The sequence below is a fragment of the Lactuca sativa genome, chromosome 4, assembly GCF_002870075.4.
Source record: "Lactuca sativa cultivar Salinas chromosome 4, Lsat_Salinas_v11, whole genome shotgun sequence".
NCBI classification, from domain to species: Eukaryota; Viridiplantae; Streptophyta; class Magnoliopsida; order Asterales; family Asteraceae; genus Lactuca; species Lactuca sativa.
The window spans coordinates 26,010,361-26,028,300 of NC_056626.2; the positions used below are offsets into that span (position 1 = coordinate 26,010,361).

General features: G+C 31.1%; 1 protein-coding gene and 1 long non-coding RNA gene across 3 annotated transcripts; one reads left to right on the top strand and one right to left on the bottom strand.

The window, feature by feature from the left end:
* Positions 1-6,456: 6,456 nt before the first annotated feature.
* LOC122197268 (uncharacterized) lies at positions 6,457-13,820 on the bottom strand. Of its 2 annotated transcripts, none has more exons than XR_006190094.2 (4): positions 13,661-13,820; positions 6,951-7,040; positions 6,771-6,834; positions 6,457-6,687 (listed from the first exon to the last, which is right to left on the bottom strand). It is a non-coding gene; the product is annotated as an uncharacterized LOC122197268 (long non-coding RNA). The 2 variants fall into 2 exon arrangements; XR_006190093.2 differs by having other exon boundaries at positions 6,951-7,310.
* LOC111894487 (zinc finger protein GIS3) lies at positions 12,091-13,070 on the top strand. Its single transcript, XM_023890562.3, has one exon. The coding sequence runs from the start codon at positions 12,241-12,243 to the stop codon at positions 12,919-12,921; it is 681 nt and encodes a 226-aa protein (XP_023746330.1). The 5' UTR covers positions 12,091-12,240; the 3' UTR covers positions 12,922-13,070.
* Positions 13,821-17,940: the final 4,120 nt, after the last annotated feature.

Sequence of the window (17,940 nt, forward strand, 5' to 3'; positions counted from 1 at the left end):
TAGTGGAATCACAAGGGTAAGCTTGGATTTTTTTGTCCATAATGGAGTTTACCGCGTTTACTAGACGAGTTCGGAAAAAGGAGGGGTTGGTCAAGATAAGTTTTTATAAACGAATTTTCATGAAATTATTTTTAAAAATACACATTTTTCATAAATTTAATTCGGCGTAAAAATTATTTGCTCGAGCTTGGGTTAACTTATTAAATATGAATTCTGAATCTGCAATAAAGGTATTGAGACCGTTGTCTATGTAGTGATTCCATTGGAGCTTCCTTATTGTGAAATGTAACATCCCCCTCTGGCACGTATCACAATATTGTCCACTTTGGGCCACTCGGCACGAGGACTTCCCAGGGGGTCACCCATCCTGGTACCCATCCTGGTACTACTCCCGCCCGAGCACGCTTAACTGCAGAGTTCTTATGGGATCTACTGCCCTCACGGCTTTAAAACGCGTTGTGTTAGGGAAGGTATCCACACCCCTTATAAGGAATGCTTAGTTCTCCTTCCCAGCCGATGTGGGATCAGATCTAACCCACTTTAAAATTTGTAACATCCCCCTCTGGCAGGTATCACAATATTCTCCGCTTTGGGCCACTCGGCACGAGGACTTCCCAGGGGGTCACCTATCCTGGTAAGTCCTCGTGTCGAGTGGCCCAAAGCGGACAATATTGTGATACATGCCAGAGGGGGATGTTACAAATGGTATCAGAGCCAGGGCACGGGTCGATGTGTTCAACGGGGACGTCGAACCCTATAATGGGGGGTGAAAGTGGGTTAGATCTGATCCCACATCGGCTGGGAAGGAGAACTAAGCATTCCTTATAAGGGGTGTGGATACCTTCCCTAACACAATGCGTTTTAAAGCCGTGAGGGCAGCAGATCCCATAAGAACTCTGCAGTTAAGCGTGCTCGGGCGGGAGTAGTACCAGGATGGGTGACCCCCTGGGAAGTCCTCGTGCCAAGTGGCCCAAAACGGACAATATTATGATACGTGTCAGAGGGGGATGTTACATGAAATCTCATCATGTGAGAAAAAAAGAATGAAGTATTATTAGTTCAAGTTATTTCTTATATTTTATTCTAAATTCTTTTTGGGTCATCTATATGTTTTCATTTGTTTATAATGTTTCAGCTTTTTTATTACTTCAAGACAAGTAAGGTTCAAACTTGGGGATATTTGATAGATGTCATTTTATGCATCTGTAAGGGGATTTCTTATTATCATTTAGCATCATATTTTGTACATTTGCATGTCATTTGTTTAAATAATGTCCAATTCATGTCTTTTATCAGAATTCTCGTACCGGAAGCATTTTTGTGTCAATTTCAGATAGTTCGAGTGGAGCACTACTTTGGGAGCAGTTGGACGCATATTTGCAGCCTAAATGGAGTTGGAACTAAAAGAGGATGTTTAGAAAAGCTTGAAAGTTGTTTTGGTCAAGAAACACTCGATCGAATTGATCATATGAAGATAGATTGCTACAATATGAAGCCTAAATGATGTTGTTGGCAGCTTTGACCCCCAGTAAGTATTTTGACCATATCTCATGACTCATAACTTCGATTGACGAGATTTTAAATGTTCTCAAAACTACATAAAATTTCAGACGACTTTTGTGTTTGTGAAAAAAAGCCAAAAATGCGATCGTATAAGTGATCACATTTTTTTTTTCTGCGATCGCATTTTTGTCCCGAAGTCCTGAAAACGTTGAAAATAGCATCTGACATCATTCAGGGGAAAATCTAGAAACAAATCAAAAAATATGTGTTTGTATTTTCAGAATAGGAGATCACATTTTCCGGTTTCATTCTCCATAAGTTTTCGTCTCGCATATAAATACGACCCTCATTATCAGATCCAGGGGTTAGACGGTTCCAGGCGACGGAAATCACTTCTGAAGGCGATTTCTAATACCTTTCAATGACTTTTGGAGATCTAAACGCTGCAAGTCATCTCATTCATTTAGTTTAGAAGATTATTTGGTTAATTTTTCTCTTTATTAGTTTAGTTTCGTTTTTAGTTATGTTTGGATAAAACTTTAGTTTTCAGTTCTGCATAGACTATTACTTTTCATATAATTAGTTTTCAGATCTGGTTTTCTTTTTGTGTTTCTATCTAAAATTTTCAACTTTCAGCTTAATGAATGTTTGATTTTAATTCTTATTAGTCTGATCACCTAGCTAGGGTTTTATCATTCCAGTTAATAGAATTCGTAATTATTCTTGTCAACTGGTAATAAGTAAAAAGTATCAGATTGGTTCCGTGTTTGGGATTTAACTCTGATATAAACTGTAAAAATTATATTTTTATGCTTCAGAGCTTGTGAGAACTATTGGGTATTGTTGAGAATTTTATACAAATCATAAAGCTACTTTTCTGATTTAATTAAGAGCTTATTTAATTGAACATTAAAAAACCAGGGTTAATTCAAAGAGCTTGTTTTGCCTAACTAATTTAGGTAAAAGAGAGTATACTAGAGCTCAATAGTTTTTCTTAGTACCAACTTATATAGAACGCATTCTGAATAATCAGATTTGAACTGATTGCATTATTAGAAAAGTCGCAACATAATTGAAATCGTTTTTATTATTGATTTTCTTTTAGTTTATTTTCACTACAATTTTTAGTTTTTTTATTTAATTAAAACCCCCCCCCCCCCCCCCCCCTTTTATAATTTATATTTCATTGATTAGAATGTGTCTGATGCAAAAATGTATTGACCGTTAGGCTATGTCCCTAGGGATTCAATGCTTCGGTGTGCTATATTTTTAGTGCAACCAACAGTGAATATTTATTTGCTTAATACGTCCCGACAACGTAATAACAAGCCTAAATAAGACTTAGATGCATTATTTGGAGAAGATTAGTGGTCTTGATTTTGAAAATTGATAAACGGGTTAGAATTCTCAACTTCTCACAAATATGTAAGTTCTCACAATAGCTCACATATATATATATATATATATATATATATATATATATATATATATATATATATATATATATATATATATATATATATACACACACACACACACTAGCCGTTTACCGCGCTAAGCGACAGATGTGAATAACTTATTTTAGAAATTAGTTTCTAAAGGCGATTAGGTTTTTTAGAGTAGGGAAATATATCAACAGATTTCATTTACCATTGTGATTTATATTTTTACGTATATACTCATTTGTATTCTCATCAATGATTAGTTTGTTTTAAGAAAATTGTCATATTAAAAATAAAAAACAATGTATTGACAAATATCACTAAGCATTAATTTTCATTCAACGATTCATTTTTTTCGACGAAGAATGTATTCGTCACTTTTGTGTAGGTTGGATATGTCTTTTCATATGTTAGATTCGTTGTGTCGAAAATAGATCATTTCTATTTCATTATAACATATATGATTCTAAATAACACAAAATGCATTATAAATATTATTCACCATTTAAATATATCGTTAGTGTATGTAAATAATCGTATGACATTTTGAAACATAGTTTCATTCATAGTATATTATTTAGGGTTTAGGGTTTCTTTTTTAGCGTTCGGGGTTTGTAGTTTAGGATGTGAATACTTTTATTTGGATAATAATTCATTTTGACAATTAGTTTCTCTTTGGTGGGCGTTAGATAGTTTTATTTAAGCGATTAATTCTCTTTCGATGAATGGTTATGTTTCATAAACCTTTTAATTACAAAGAACTTGTAGTGTATCGAGAAATAGTTTTTGTTCAAGTATAAATTTCGTGTTTCGTGTTTGTTGATTAGGATTTTGGACATAGAGTTTAAGATTTAGCAGTAAATAATAAAGTGTTATCCAATCCAATATAAGTTTACCTTTGTAACATAACAAACATAAAATTATGTCAAAAATCACTCTTTTTTTAATATTTTAATGTCGTATTAGGGTATAGTGTATTGGGGAAGGGTAGGTGATGCAACGTATGAAAGTTGTTTCCGTTAAAAGTAGAAATATATATATTTGTTTTTTCTTAACTATAAAAGTTAGTTATTTTAGATTAAAAACAATATTTAATATCTAGTTAATTCTATGGAATCCGAAAAATCCTCTGTATTAAATAAAAATAAATTTGTCACTTGTCATTTTCTAATGCATTATACCATATGATTTTTTCTTATTTTTTATATTTTTTTTATTAAATTATACATAGTATTTAAATATAATAAGAAATGAATATTAATTTCATTAATGAATTTTCCTTATAATTTCAAAATTATTAAATTAAAATCTCATTAGCTTTCTTTATTTATTTATGTAAATTATTTATTTAAATTTAAAAAAGAAAAAAAACACTTTAATTTTAATAATTGAATTTTTTTTCTTATTTTTCTTATAAATTCAAACTTTCAAATGCTTAGAATTTCATATTTAATTTTTTATTTTAAATAAACTCATGCAATACATTAGTATCAAATCTGTCGTTATTTAATGAAACACTCTAATAGTATATTTAATTGGCACAGAAAGAGAATTGAATTGACCATCTTTTATAAAAACAATTTTAATTTAGTTTTGTTTAATAGTTAAAAAAGTTAATTTAATAAGACAATTGAAAGATTATTTGTTTGGTTAAATGATTTCGATACAAAAAAGGCAAAGTTTTAGTGTTAAATTATTAAAAAAAAAATCGAACAAATTCCAAACCATACTTTGTTTTTATAATATTCAAATTTTTATATAGTATATATTAATAAACATTTGGATAGTTAAAAACTTAAAATAGAAAATAAACTATATTTACCCGTGATATTTTTCATCAATAGAGCGATTCAATCATTCTTTTAAATTAACCAAAGAATTCAAATTTCATTCCTAATCAATTATTAGAAAAAAGATAATATCTACCCAAGATCTTTTTTATATTAAAGTTAAATAATCTTGCTAAATTTTAGTAAGCGCCTAGAAAGTAACTTTTAAACAACCCTACCATTTTTTTTAGTTTCAACACAAGACTTGTTTTTAATAAATTATAAAAACTAATATTTTCACACATTTAAACAATACTTTTAGTTTTCATTCTTGAATTATGAAATTTAGTAAAAAATAAATACTACTTGAAATCCTTTTAGTACCCTCTTTAACCACAATGGTTAAAATGTAATATGAAAATGAATGTGAAATCATTATTGTAATAAAAATTAATCATATTATATTCTATCAAAATGAAACATATTACTACGATTTAAAAACCAAAATAACTCAATAAATCCAATTAACTTTCCACATCAAGGTTGAAAAAAAAGTAGTGTGAATAATATGAACAATAAAATATTAAAGTTGAAACATTTCCTAAGTATCAATTTGAAAAATAAATTAAGAATAAAGATTTATAAATTGTAAGATTGAAATCATTATACAAACAACTTGTTTTATCTTGCACATGTCTCAAATACATTCATGTTGTTGGATTGTTGTGACTCATGCCTTGGTTGTGCTTCCTCATACCTAAAACGTATTGTTGAATTGGTGGTTAAATCTTCGTGAAGATAAACTGATTTTAAACAGTTTGGTTACTATTATGATGCTTCAGGAGTGAGTCATACTACCCTCGTTGCTGAAAGAATCTTCTCATCACAATTGTTTACCATGTACAAGCGTTGAACAACTTATATTCCTATTGCTGCTAATTGATGTGACAAAAATAAAAAAATAAAAAACTTTCCATAGATTAAATCAGAGCTATTTTAACATTAATGTTGAAAAGTAAAATTGGCCAGGTGATTTCGTGTAAAGATAGACATTGATAAGGTGATTTTTCAAATTTTGATGCCTTATATGGATTGCCCTCTCTATGTTGATTGTTATAAAAATTTTGGTATTTCACTGAAATTTTCTCCGAAGAAGTAAACATCCATGAATATAGAGTAAAAGGTGGAACATATCATCACTTTTAATATGCTTTTTCCAAAAAATTCCTTTTTCCAACACCCGAGACAATAACACAAAGTTGCATAAATTGGTAAAGGAGTAATATCCACACATTGGTTTAACAATGAAGGAAAATTTTAAAGATAAAACAATACATTGAGATAGTTACATAATGTAATTGAAGGTGAAATTTTAAATGGTAAAACAAATGAACCTTTATAGCACTTTAACAATTCTATTTGCAAGTATAGATTTAGGGCTCAAGTATATAATTCTATTTTATATATGCAAATGAATCCGAATAACTTAGGACCAAAAACACCCAAAACATGAGTTTATCCAAATATAAAAAAGACAACATCAGCCAAAGCATTAGACAAGCTTAGTTGATAACATCATAAAATGCTTTTCTTTCTCACAATCTAAAAAATTCACACATAATGATCTGTGTGGATATGTTACTGTTTATACTTTCATCACAAAAGTACAAAGTGGAACTTAGTTGGAAAATGTTACCTTCGATTTACTCATTTTTTCTTTGTCAACCAAATTATCGAATGTCACTCCTTTTACTTTAGTATACCTTTGATTTTTTTATTTATACAAGCAAACAATTCACCCAGCTAGTTATTTACAGATACATATAACCAAGATGTTATTAACCAAACAACTCAATTGACACAAATGGTATATAAATCAATAAAAATATTAGGAGAGTTAAATTACAATGGAGCATCCCCTGCTCATGAAGAACATCAAGCATGCTTTGCTTCTTTGTAGTTGTCATATATACCTTAAATTACAAGATTCATTGAGAAACTAAACCAACATTAATAATAATAAATAAAGATATATCCTAAGATTTCCCAGGCTAACCTTAATTTGTTATTGAAAGACATGCTTGCAACCTTCACATTGGAACCATAGCAAAATCCTATTTCTGTTTTTTCCTCATCATACATACAATCAGTTACAATGGTGAATAAAAGACCCAAAGATGTCACAAAATGAAAAATCAACAAAAATTATCAAGTAATAAAATGTAAAAATACAGACCTAATTGAATTCCCTGGGCAGTAGAAAGTTACAAGCCTCTTAACATAACTCATCACAAATTTCTTCCATATGTATTTTCATGGGATTTCACTGAATCGGAAAAAAAAGATACATATACAGATTTCAACCTTAAAATCAAAATAACAAAGATGTACAAATCTATGTAACATTTAACATTCTCAAGTAATAAACTTAAATAAAAACCACTTATATATGGTTGTTCGCATACCTTCAAAAGTGCATTCAAATCAGAAAAAATTGAAATCAAACCTTTCATTCTTACATATAGAAAACCTATAATCGAACCTTGAAACTAAGGTTAAATGCCATGGTTATCGATTAGTGGTATGTGTATAAAACCTGCAACACATACGACCTCATAGTTAAGAAAACCCGATGTCCCAAAATTCAAACCGAGCAAAAGAAACTCACACAGATACAAGAGAACAGTCGGGGAACGAACATCGATTTATCAAATAGGATCTTTAGGATGTAAACAAATTCATTGCTTTTACATTTTCTCTGATTTTAGAGAGGGGAAGACGAGGAGATAGAGATAAGAGGAGGCTCGTAAATTTGAAGTGTGTGTTAGGGTTTTAGACAGATTTGTCTCCATATTTATCAAATCAAAGCAAACCTGATGTGTTTATTGCTTATCCTTGTTATGGGGGTTCGATGTTGGAGACGTATATGGAGGAGGGCAGAGGCCAGAGGATGGTGGTGCTCATGGTGATGGAATTGATGGAAGTGGTAACTGGAATTGGGTGAAGAAGTTATATAAACTGTATATGGTGTTGACCGATTTTGTTGGCATCAGTAATACTCGTTCAATTTGTTGAGGGTCTGGCAATTGATTAGAATGAGTCTACATATTTTATCGATGCATTTGACTTTTTCATTACCATTGGCAGAGCTTTATAAAGGCAATAGCCCCCCCCCTGATTTTTTGTTTATAAATAGTCCATATAGTTTCATTTTATACATTTTAGGCTCAAAAATATAAAATTTTTGTTGTGGCCCCCCCTATTTACCAATTTTTATACATATTATATTTGCGCCCCCCCCCCCCCCCCCCCGAATCAAACGTTGAAGCTCCGCCCATGTTCATAACGTGATGAGATCTTATTTGTTGGAATGCATAAAGTTGTTGTATATGGTGCTATAAGTGTTGTACCTCTTAAAATTCAGCATTTGAGACTAAATGCTTATATATATATATATATATATATATATATATATATATATATATATATATATATATATATATATATATATATATATATATATATATATATATATAGTGGTGGAGCTTCAATCTTTCATTTGGGGGGCCGAAAATATAATTTGTATAAAACTTGATGAACAGGGGGCATAGTCAAAATTTTATATTTTTGGGCCTAATATGTATAAAATTAAAGTATATGGACTATTTATGCCAAACAAATCAGGGGGGAGGACACCCCCTAGTCCTATATAAGATCCGTCCATATATATATATATATATATATATATATATATATATATATATATATATATATATATATATATATATATATATATATATATATATATACACACACACACACACACACTAGGCGAATGCCCGCACGTTGTGTAGAAACACCTATATAGTTGAAATCTTTACAAATATATGGTTTTTTTAATATAACAATAACATTGTTATTAAATTTGATATAATAATTCGCATACTAAATTGATATAATATATTGATTATTTTGAATTATATGATAATATATACATCTATAATAACTGCATAATCTCAATCGTTTGAATGACTTAGACCCGCGAGTTTCATATGAATAAAATTAAATATAATATATGGTTTAATATTATTTATATTTGTTGTTATTGTTAGTTAATTTTTTAAAATTTATTTGCTTAATGTTTTAAGTTTTATCATTGTAATTATTTAAAACATCAAACATTATTTTTGATTTTAAAGGTAACAATATAATCATTTATATAGAGTTATTTTTAACCATTGTTATTGTAAGTTATTTTAAGCTACTTCTTTGAAAAAATTTTACGATTATAAAAATATCTTTAGGAAATATTTTAGTTAAATTGAGATTATAATTTCGTTTTTGCATTTATGACTACAATTTATTACTTTTAACTATTTACAAAATATTCTTTGGTTTTTTAAGTGGACCTGAAATTTATATTTAAGTTGACATTGTAATGTTATATCTAAAATAACAATTTAAGTATTTTGTTCAAACTGTTCAAAAATTATAGCTTTAAACTGATAATGATTAAATACAACAACATATTAAATCTAATAAATTAAGTCTAGTATCTTAAAAGTTAAAGACATAATTTTATAAGTATAAGTAAAGATATTATTTTAAAATTGAAATTTAGTATATTTATGATTACAGTTTAGGTTTGATATTTATTTAACATTATTAACCAACGTATAATCATTATCAAAAAGACACTATGATTAATAATTTTTAACTATTTTACAAAATATTATTTGGGTTGTTTAAGTTAAACAAAATTTTATATTTAAGTTGACCCTATAATGTTATATTCAAATTAATAATTTAAGTATTTTATATAAATTGTTCCAAAATTGTATCTTTAAAATGATAATGGTTTACATCCAATAATATATTAAAACCAATAAATTAAGTATAATATGTTAAAAGTTAAAAAATATAACTTTATAAGTAGAAGTAAATATATTATTTTAATATTGAAATTTAGTTTATATATGATTACACTTTAGGTTTGATATTTATTTAACCTTATTAACCAAATTATATATGATTACACTTTCAAATGAATATGGTGAAAGGAAAAATGTTTCCTTATAATATAGTACGATATATATATATATATATATATATATATATATATATATATATATATATATATATATATATATATATATATATATATATATATATATATATTTTCACGGTTCATAATTATTTTAACCGTTTGTATGTAAAATAGTGAAAAGTATGAACATGGTGGCAATTACAAGATTTTGTAAAAGTATTTGAAGAACTTTATAGCATTTGATATGTTTAACTTGAAATTAACTTTCCATGTATGCAAAATAGCGGAAGGTTTGTATGCAAAATAGAGGAAAGTCAATTCGTTGGCATGCTTTAAAGATGAAGAGCTAGATTGACCCTCTCGGGAGTCTAGGACCTTTTGTGGGCACAAAATTGGTAGTCATTTTGATTTTGAGTTGTTCTATATTCAAATCACATATACTTAAACTTTGAGATGACAGATCGTTAAAAAAAAAACTAGATATATGTTCTTCGTTAATAAACTCTCCCATCCTACTACCATTAAATAATTATGATTACAAAATCTAAAGTTTATACCCTTAAACAAAAATCAAACCTAAACCAATATTTAAATCTACAAACTCTTTTACATTTATCACTTATTCCAAACATGTAGTCATAGAAACGTTTATTAAAGATTAAAAAATATATATATGAAGAAGAAAAGTAAGAGAAGGGAACAAAGGTGGGTCATGTTTGGAGTTGTGGTGAAGACTTTGGAAGTGGTTTCAATTGATGCATAAAAAAAAGAAAGTGAGGAGTAGTTAGTAAGATTCGGGTAGATTTTGGGAAACCTTATTAAATTCCCTCTGCTACATCTCAACGTCAATCACGCAAAACCATCTTTCGGTGGGTCCAAACACCACCTGAACATTCAGATACCATGTATTTATATTTCATACATATATAATACCTAAATCCCATATAAAAATCATTCAGATATTTATATCACCGTAAAAATAAAATAACTCATTCTTTTTCTTTTCGATTTTCAGATTTTAGCTAGTTTTAACAAACATACATAAAAAAAAAAATAAACCTTTTTCTTGAAAAATATACACACCAAAAATTAAAATTTAGATTTTTTTTAACAATAATTAAGGGTTATAAAGCGGGGTCGCTTAGGGTTGGGTGTGGTGAAGATGTAGATACGGAAGATGGATATGATGTTGAAATGTGGGGCCATTTTTAGAGTTATTAAGTTTTCGACCGACGCTGCTTTCCTATATTTTATCCATACAAAAATACAACAATACTTCTATTTAAAAAACTTTGTTACAATTTATTCGTATATTAAAAATTATATCTTATTTAATATGAAAAAGAAAGAAGAAGAATTAAAATAGTCGTATTTAATTGACAATTCAAAATGTATTTTTACAAATATATTGAACATTTAATTATCTTTGTGCTTAAAGACTTATTACAAACTACGACCATTTCTTTATATTTAATATTATATAAAAACAAAAAAGAATGATCAAAATCGACAATTTAAAATAATTACTATATAAAAATATCAAGTATCTAAGCAGTAAAAGTTTATATCTCCCGTGTTCATTTCCGATCCAAAAATAGAATCTTAAAACTTTAAAAAATGTTATTGAAAGTAATCATAAAATTTTATATAAATTTTTGTAAGAATTTAATAATAATGTTTGAGGCTAAACCAACTTTTCAAAAGTAGTAGTAACATGGTGAATAGCATAAAATTTGGACAATTTTGAAATCAATCATTTGATAGTTCAACAACCCTACAACAATCACATGCATCACATTCTTTAACCCTTTCTTTTACCCTTCAATTTTGGACACTACTTCTTCCAACCTTTCTTCCTTTATATATAACAAAATATATAAAACTTAATTTCACTAACTTTCATTTTGTATAACATTTTTTTGCCATATAGATCATAATTGGTTACTTAGGTCAATTGGTAAGCAAGATATTCAATATAAGCCCACCAAATGTTTATAAAGATTATTTTAATAACCTAATTAATATAAAAATGTTAGCTTGATTATATTTACAAATCATGTCTTTATTACCAACTCATATAGATATAACGAGAAATTAATCTAAGTTAAAATTCTTATTTTAGTGAGTTTATTAATTAAGAAATTAAAATAAATAAGATAATTGGTTTATATATGATTGAATTATGAGTGAAGAACAGAATGGCCAATAGACAAGTGCATCTAATGTGGGACCCGTTTTTGTGTTGTCGGGTCCTCTTCCTAAATTCACACTCAACTTTTTCTTCTGTTCTTGGTATCTCTCTTCCCTTATAAATACCATTACCCATGCAACATCTCTCCTAGTACACCTTCTTTCTCTCTTTCAACATCAAACCCATATCTAATCTATATCTATCTATCTATATACTATATATATAGATTCATTTTCATATATATACAAACACATACGTATATATATCTATATTATATATACATATAATATGGCTGAACTTGATCTTGATCACTATCAAGCTAAGCCCACAAACAATACGACAACAAGGTTAAAGCTTTTTGGGTTCAATGTATCGGAAGATGAAGAAGTGGAATCCACAAAAACACCATCGGGATCATCAGACTCCGGCGGAGGCGGCTTCCCCTCCTCCGACGGCCGGAAATACGAGTGTCAATACTGCTGCCGCGAGTTCGCTAACTCACAAGCGTTAGGAGGACATCAGAACGCACATAAGAAAGAACGTCAACAGTTAAAGCGTGCTCAAATGCAAGCTAGTCGAAACGCAGCCGTTTCTTATATCAGGAACCCGATCATCTCCGCCTTTGCTCCGCCGCCTCACCTCCTCACTCAGACAGGTCCGATGGTGATTCCGTCTTCCGCAGTCGCGTCCCCTTCATGGGTGTATGTGCCACGCGCTGCTCCAGCATTCCATATGTCGCATGGATGCGTGCTGCCACCTACTTCGTCTTCTCCGACGTCCGGCGGGAGAGGACCAGGGTCGTTATGCTACGCCGGCAGTGTAGGGGAGTCGTCGTTGTCAAGCGTTGGGCAGCAGCCGAATAACCGGGCACATCATGATGACGGGCCTTCGTTGAGTAGGTTTTCCAGGGGGGATGGTGGGCCCAGCTTTGATGATACATTTGGGCTTGATTTACATCTCAGCCTTTAGCCTTGCCGAGCCGAGCTGAGCCGTGTGGCTTGAGCGGGGTCATGATTTGATTAGTTTTAGTATGGGAAAAGATCACAAGCGTTGTTGAATTTTCACCCACTCGGATCTTGTAAATTCTGATTTATTTATTATTTTCTTGGAATTAAGTATTTTAGTGAAATTTTAAATTCCAAATCATGAATAGATATAATAATAATGATAAAATAAACTAAAATACCTTTAAAAAAAGTTAAAATCCTCTAATTACAGTCTTAATCCTCAAAGAAGGTAATATTTAAAATGGAAAATAAGTAACATATAATAATACACAAACTTTTAGTTCTTCATAAAAGTAGATTGTTCTGGAGGAGTATTCTAGTTGTTATATGAGTTGATGGTTAACAGTTGTATTTTAGTTTGCTTTTATTGGATGTTCGTATACGACATCGTTGTGTGTTATGTTTTTGGTTGAACCAACAATTTAGGCGCAGGATACGTACTTGTTGGACATAATCGGTCGTTTTTATGTCCAATCAACTTTAGGTATAAAGTTTGGTGAAGTGAAACATCTTTTGAGAAAGGGATCAAGGCAAGTGTGGATACGAAAAAGTTTTGTCACATCCAAAAAAAATAGCAAGTTAATATGGTATTTTGACTATATTTTATCTATAATTTGCTCAAAATGCTTAAAAACTGAATCCAAGACTTCTAATGACTAATTAGGTATAAGAACAACATAAAATCAAATCTATAATCATACCTTTGAATCTCTTGTTTGATCTTGTTGTCTTGGAGCTCTAGAGTCATAATTGTAACTCCTCTAATGGCTTACAAACACCAAATAGCAAGGAGGATGATTTGAGAGAGAGGAGAGGGGAGGAAATTCGGCCAGGGATTCTCTACTTGAGATGAGGTACCGATTTCCCTTTTCCATAGGGTCTATTTATACTTGTAGACTCCTTAAAGGTTACAACGTAAACCCTAGTTGGATAATCTTCTCTTAAAGCAATCCATATCCTTTCCTTAGATAACCTTGGACGATTTTAAGCTATCCCTAGCTTCTAGAATTCGTCCATCCTTTATCCAATAAGGATTTACAGTCTAAAGTTTAACTATCAAACAATTGACAGTTTATACCCTCTTATTTAATTAATCTCTTTAAGTCACCAAATTAATACCAATTAATTTATGAATTATATTAATCAAATAACAATATTATTATTCTTTATATTATTCTCATAATATATTAATAATATTTATTCTCTCTTAATAAATCATCCTATCAAGTTGCTATGGTGAAGGCAACCCAAAAGGACCATGCACAATCGGGTCAAATACTTGCCTAATATAGTTGCAGCCTTAGACACTATTCCAACAGTAAGGCCCATGTGAGAGGTTTAGGCCTCATTTGGAAAATTAGGCCATAGATGGGCCATATTTGGGCCTTGATGATTATGAGATACTGGACCATGAGAATGCCAAATGTTGGACCAAGAATAAATGGTTGGACCCTAAGGTAAGACCATGTAGGGGTTTGGGCCTAATTTGGAAAATTGGGCCATATGTTGAGCTTTGGTTCATTGTTTGACTTTTGGGCCTTTAGAGAATGAGTTTGAGCCTTGGTCTTGGACCAAGCTAGGTTAGGGATAAAATGGTACTTTTACCCCAAGTGTGGGTTTATGGTTATGCATTGAAACCCAAATGGTTAATTATGTTTTGTTTTGATGTTGACAATTCGGGAATCTATCAGCCAACAGTCAGAGATTTATTCGTGGGACTTCAACAACTTGAGGTGAGTCTTTTCTTGTAAGAACGAGTCTAAGACACCAATGTCGGCCTGTTTATGTATGTTAGCGTATGTCGGGCGGGGCCTAATGCCGGATGCGTCCGATGCCGAGCGGGGCCTGATGTAGTGGGCAAGGCCCAATGTATGTTATTATGTTTTTATATGTATGGTATGTGGTAGTTTGGGGAGACTCACTAAGCATCGTGCTTACAGTTTTCAGTTTTGGTTTCAGGTACTTTCGGTTGCAAGGGGAAGAGCTCGGGATGATTGCAGTGCACACACTATTTCTTTAGCTTGTGATGTTTATACTATGATATATTTTGATAGATGTTATGATATTTCGAGATACACTGTTTATGATTTTTATATGATTTTGATGACTATGGTTTTCTTAATAATTAAAAACGAAATTTTTGGACTGTATTTTTGGGATGTTTTATTTGAATACCTTGAAGGCTTGATAAACTTGAAGATTGGCATCATTTTATCATATTTTTCACTTGGAATGTTTGGTACAATTTACTTTTATTTTGTTTTCTTGAGTTTAACCATGCTAGGCTAAAATTATATTTGTTGAATTTTGTGAAATCACTTGAATATTTGGTTGTATGTTGAAGAACTCCATGAACTTGTTCTTGAATCTTTATAAGAATGTCTTATGTTTTAACATCTTCTTGCTGCTTGCATGTTTTTATTCATGAGTTTAAATGTATTTGTAGCGATTAGTTGGCTAATTTCCTGATTAAGTAATGGATCCTCAAATTAGCAAGAAACAAGTAGTTCTTGTTTTAGTTTTCACTCACACGATCACAAAAACGTTTTCTCTAACATGGTAGTGAAAGCATTTGACTCCTCTTGGATTTGGTGATTTTTTTTGGTTCTTAATGCTAGTTAATTTTCACTAATTACATGGTTAATGAAAATTGTGACTTTAACTAAGGAAACATGTTATGTTCTTCTCTAATTGTTTTAATAACTAAGAAAAGTCTAGGTAATCTTAAGATTCTTGGATTACTATAGCCAAATTAGAGATTTAAGGCAAATATTGCACTTTGGATTCTAATGATATGTTTACCAAATGTTCAAGTGCGGAAACCTTGTGTCAACCATCCTTCTCTCATTGATTTTACATAAAAAATTGTTTTTTTTTTTAAAATAGTGTTCTTTAAATCTAAGTTTAGCTCTACTTTTCTTTAAAAGTATAAAAAGACCCCCCCCCCCAATTTTTACTTTTATTGTCATTTTACAAGTATTTTTACAAAGAGGTTTACATTGAGTAACAAATTGAACCAATCCTCGTGAATTCGACCCATTTACCACAATCCACTATTTTAGTGTACAAGATTTATGGTTATTTATTTGTTGGCCTCGACAACCACCAATCCACTAACTTGCGTTTCTAACAATTCACATATCCACAATTCAAATTCAAAACATATAACAAGTATGGATATCTTGGGAACCACTCTTCGATTTGGGCTCTGGTTGACTATACACACCACATCTTCCTGAAAAGCTAAGGTTAAGTCAAGGTCCATGTTCCCGGTCCCAAGCCAATAATCAAACAAGAACATGACAAGAGACCGAGCCCATGTCCCTAACTCAACTCTTTTATTATAAATTTTGTTTTCAAAGACATTTTGTGAAAATTCTTGTATCCTAGTTTGATTTTGGATTCACACAAGTGTTCCTCCAAATCCCTCAAACCAGGGCTTTGATACCAAATTGTAATGTCCCATTTTCACAACCAAATTTTTTTATTTTTATTAAGGTAAAAATCCACAATATTAAAATCCATATTCACAAAACCATTTGTTCCAGATTACATTTGTTGAAAACCAGAGTAATATAATCATGCACAATCTTCATTGCTAATAATGATGTGTACAACTACGCCTTCGTCTTCCCACGATAAATAATGAAACTAAAAAACAATAACAACTGGGTAAGCACGAAACTTAGTGAGTTTCCCCAAAATACCGCACATAATAGAACATATAAAAGCATGCATATTAGGTCCAAATTCATCAGACTGGATTACCCTGGGTATGTTGACTTTCCGCCTCAAGCCAACCACTCTTCCCGAGCATCCGTACCTACGGCTTACAATCGGCTTGCACCTGGTCTCCTTGGCTACAACACACAACAGGACCGCCTCAACCACAACTGCCACAATATGTCGACATATAAACAATTAATGATCAAGTAGGCACATAATACAAACAATTACCAATCATACAACTCATTATCCCCTACTAGACCCCTCACAACACATTGCTCCACTACCAGCTAATCTCCATGGAAAGCATAGCCATAAGTAACTAGATGTGAGATAGCCATCCAAACAAATGATCATACTCTAGAGCCACAACCAAACAAGGAACATGCAAGAAATCCTAGATCAAGAGTTCTCAGACTATCCTACATGACTACAGACAGCCCCTAGGGCACTCTACTAGACGATAACCATCATACTGGTACTCTAACTAACATGCCACTACTACTGCATCCTAACACACAAGGATATATATATATATATATATATATATATATATATATATATATATATATATATATATATATATATATATATATATATATCCAACAGATCACTATAGAACACCAACATCCTATACACAAGGATATATAACCAACTCTCCAAGGATTGGGTAACCATATGTACTCAGAGGTGAGATAGACACCCTGACAGATGATCCTACTCTAGAGCCACAACCGAACAAGGAATAAGAAAGAAAGCCTAGATCAAGAGTCCTCAGTCTATCTTACGTGACTACATACAGTCCCTAGGGCATCCCTCTACTAAATGATAACAAAAACTAGTGGGTCAACATTGGTGCCTTTGACCCATGTGTACAGTGGGGAAAACTCACCTGAAATGAAGAACCCAACAACAATGCAATACGCTTCTCTTTCTGCACTTCTTGCTCCCATGAACTCTCTAACACCAAAACATGGAAAAATCTTAATCAACAACCCAAATCCTTCAATTTTGACCCGAAAGTCAAACTGGTCAAAGGTCAATGGTCAATGGTCAACAATAGTCAACAGTTAATGGCCCCTCACGACGTGAAATCTATTGGTCATGTCATGAGCCACTAAAAGACAAAATAGTCGCGAACTTCGATCCTCACGATGTGACAAGCATAGTCTCATGTCGTGAGAACTGTCACAATGACATTTCGATGAGTAAACTCCTTAATTCATTATGCCACTAATCCGTCTTTTCCAGAAGG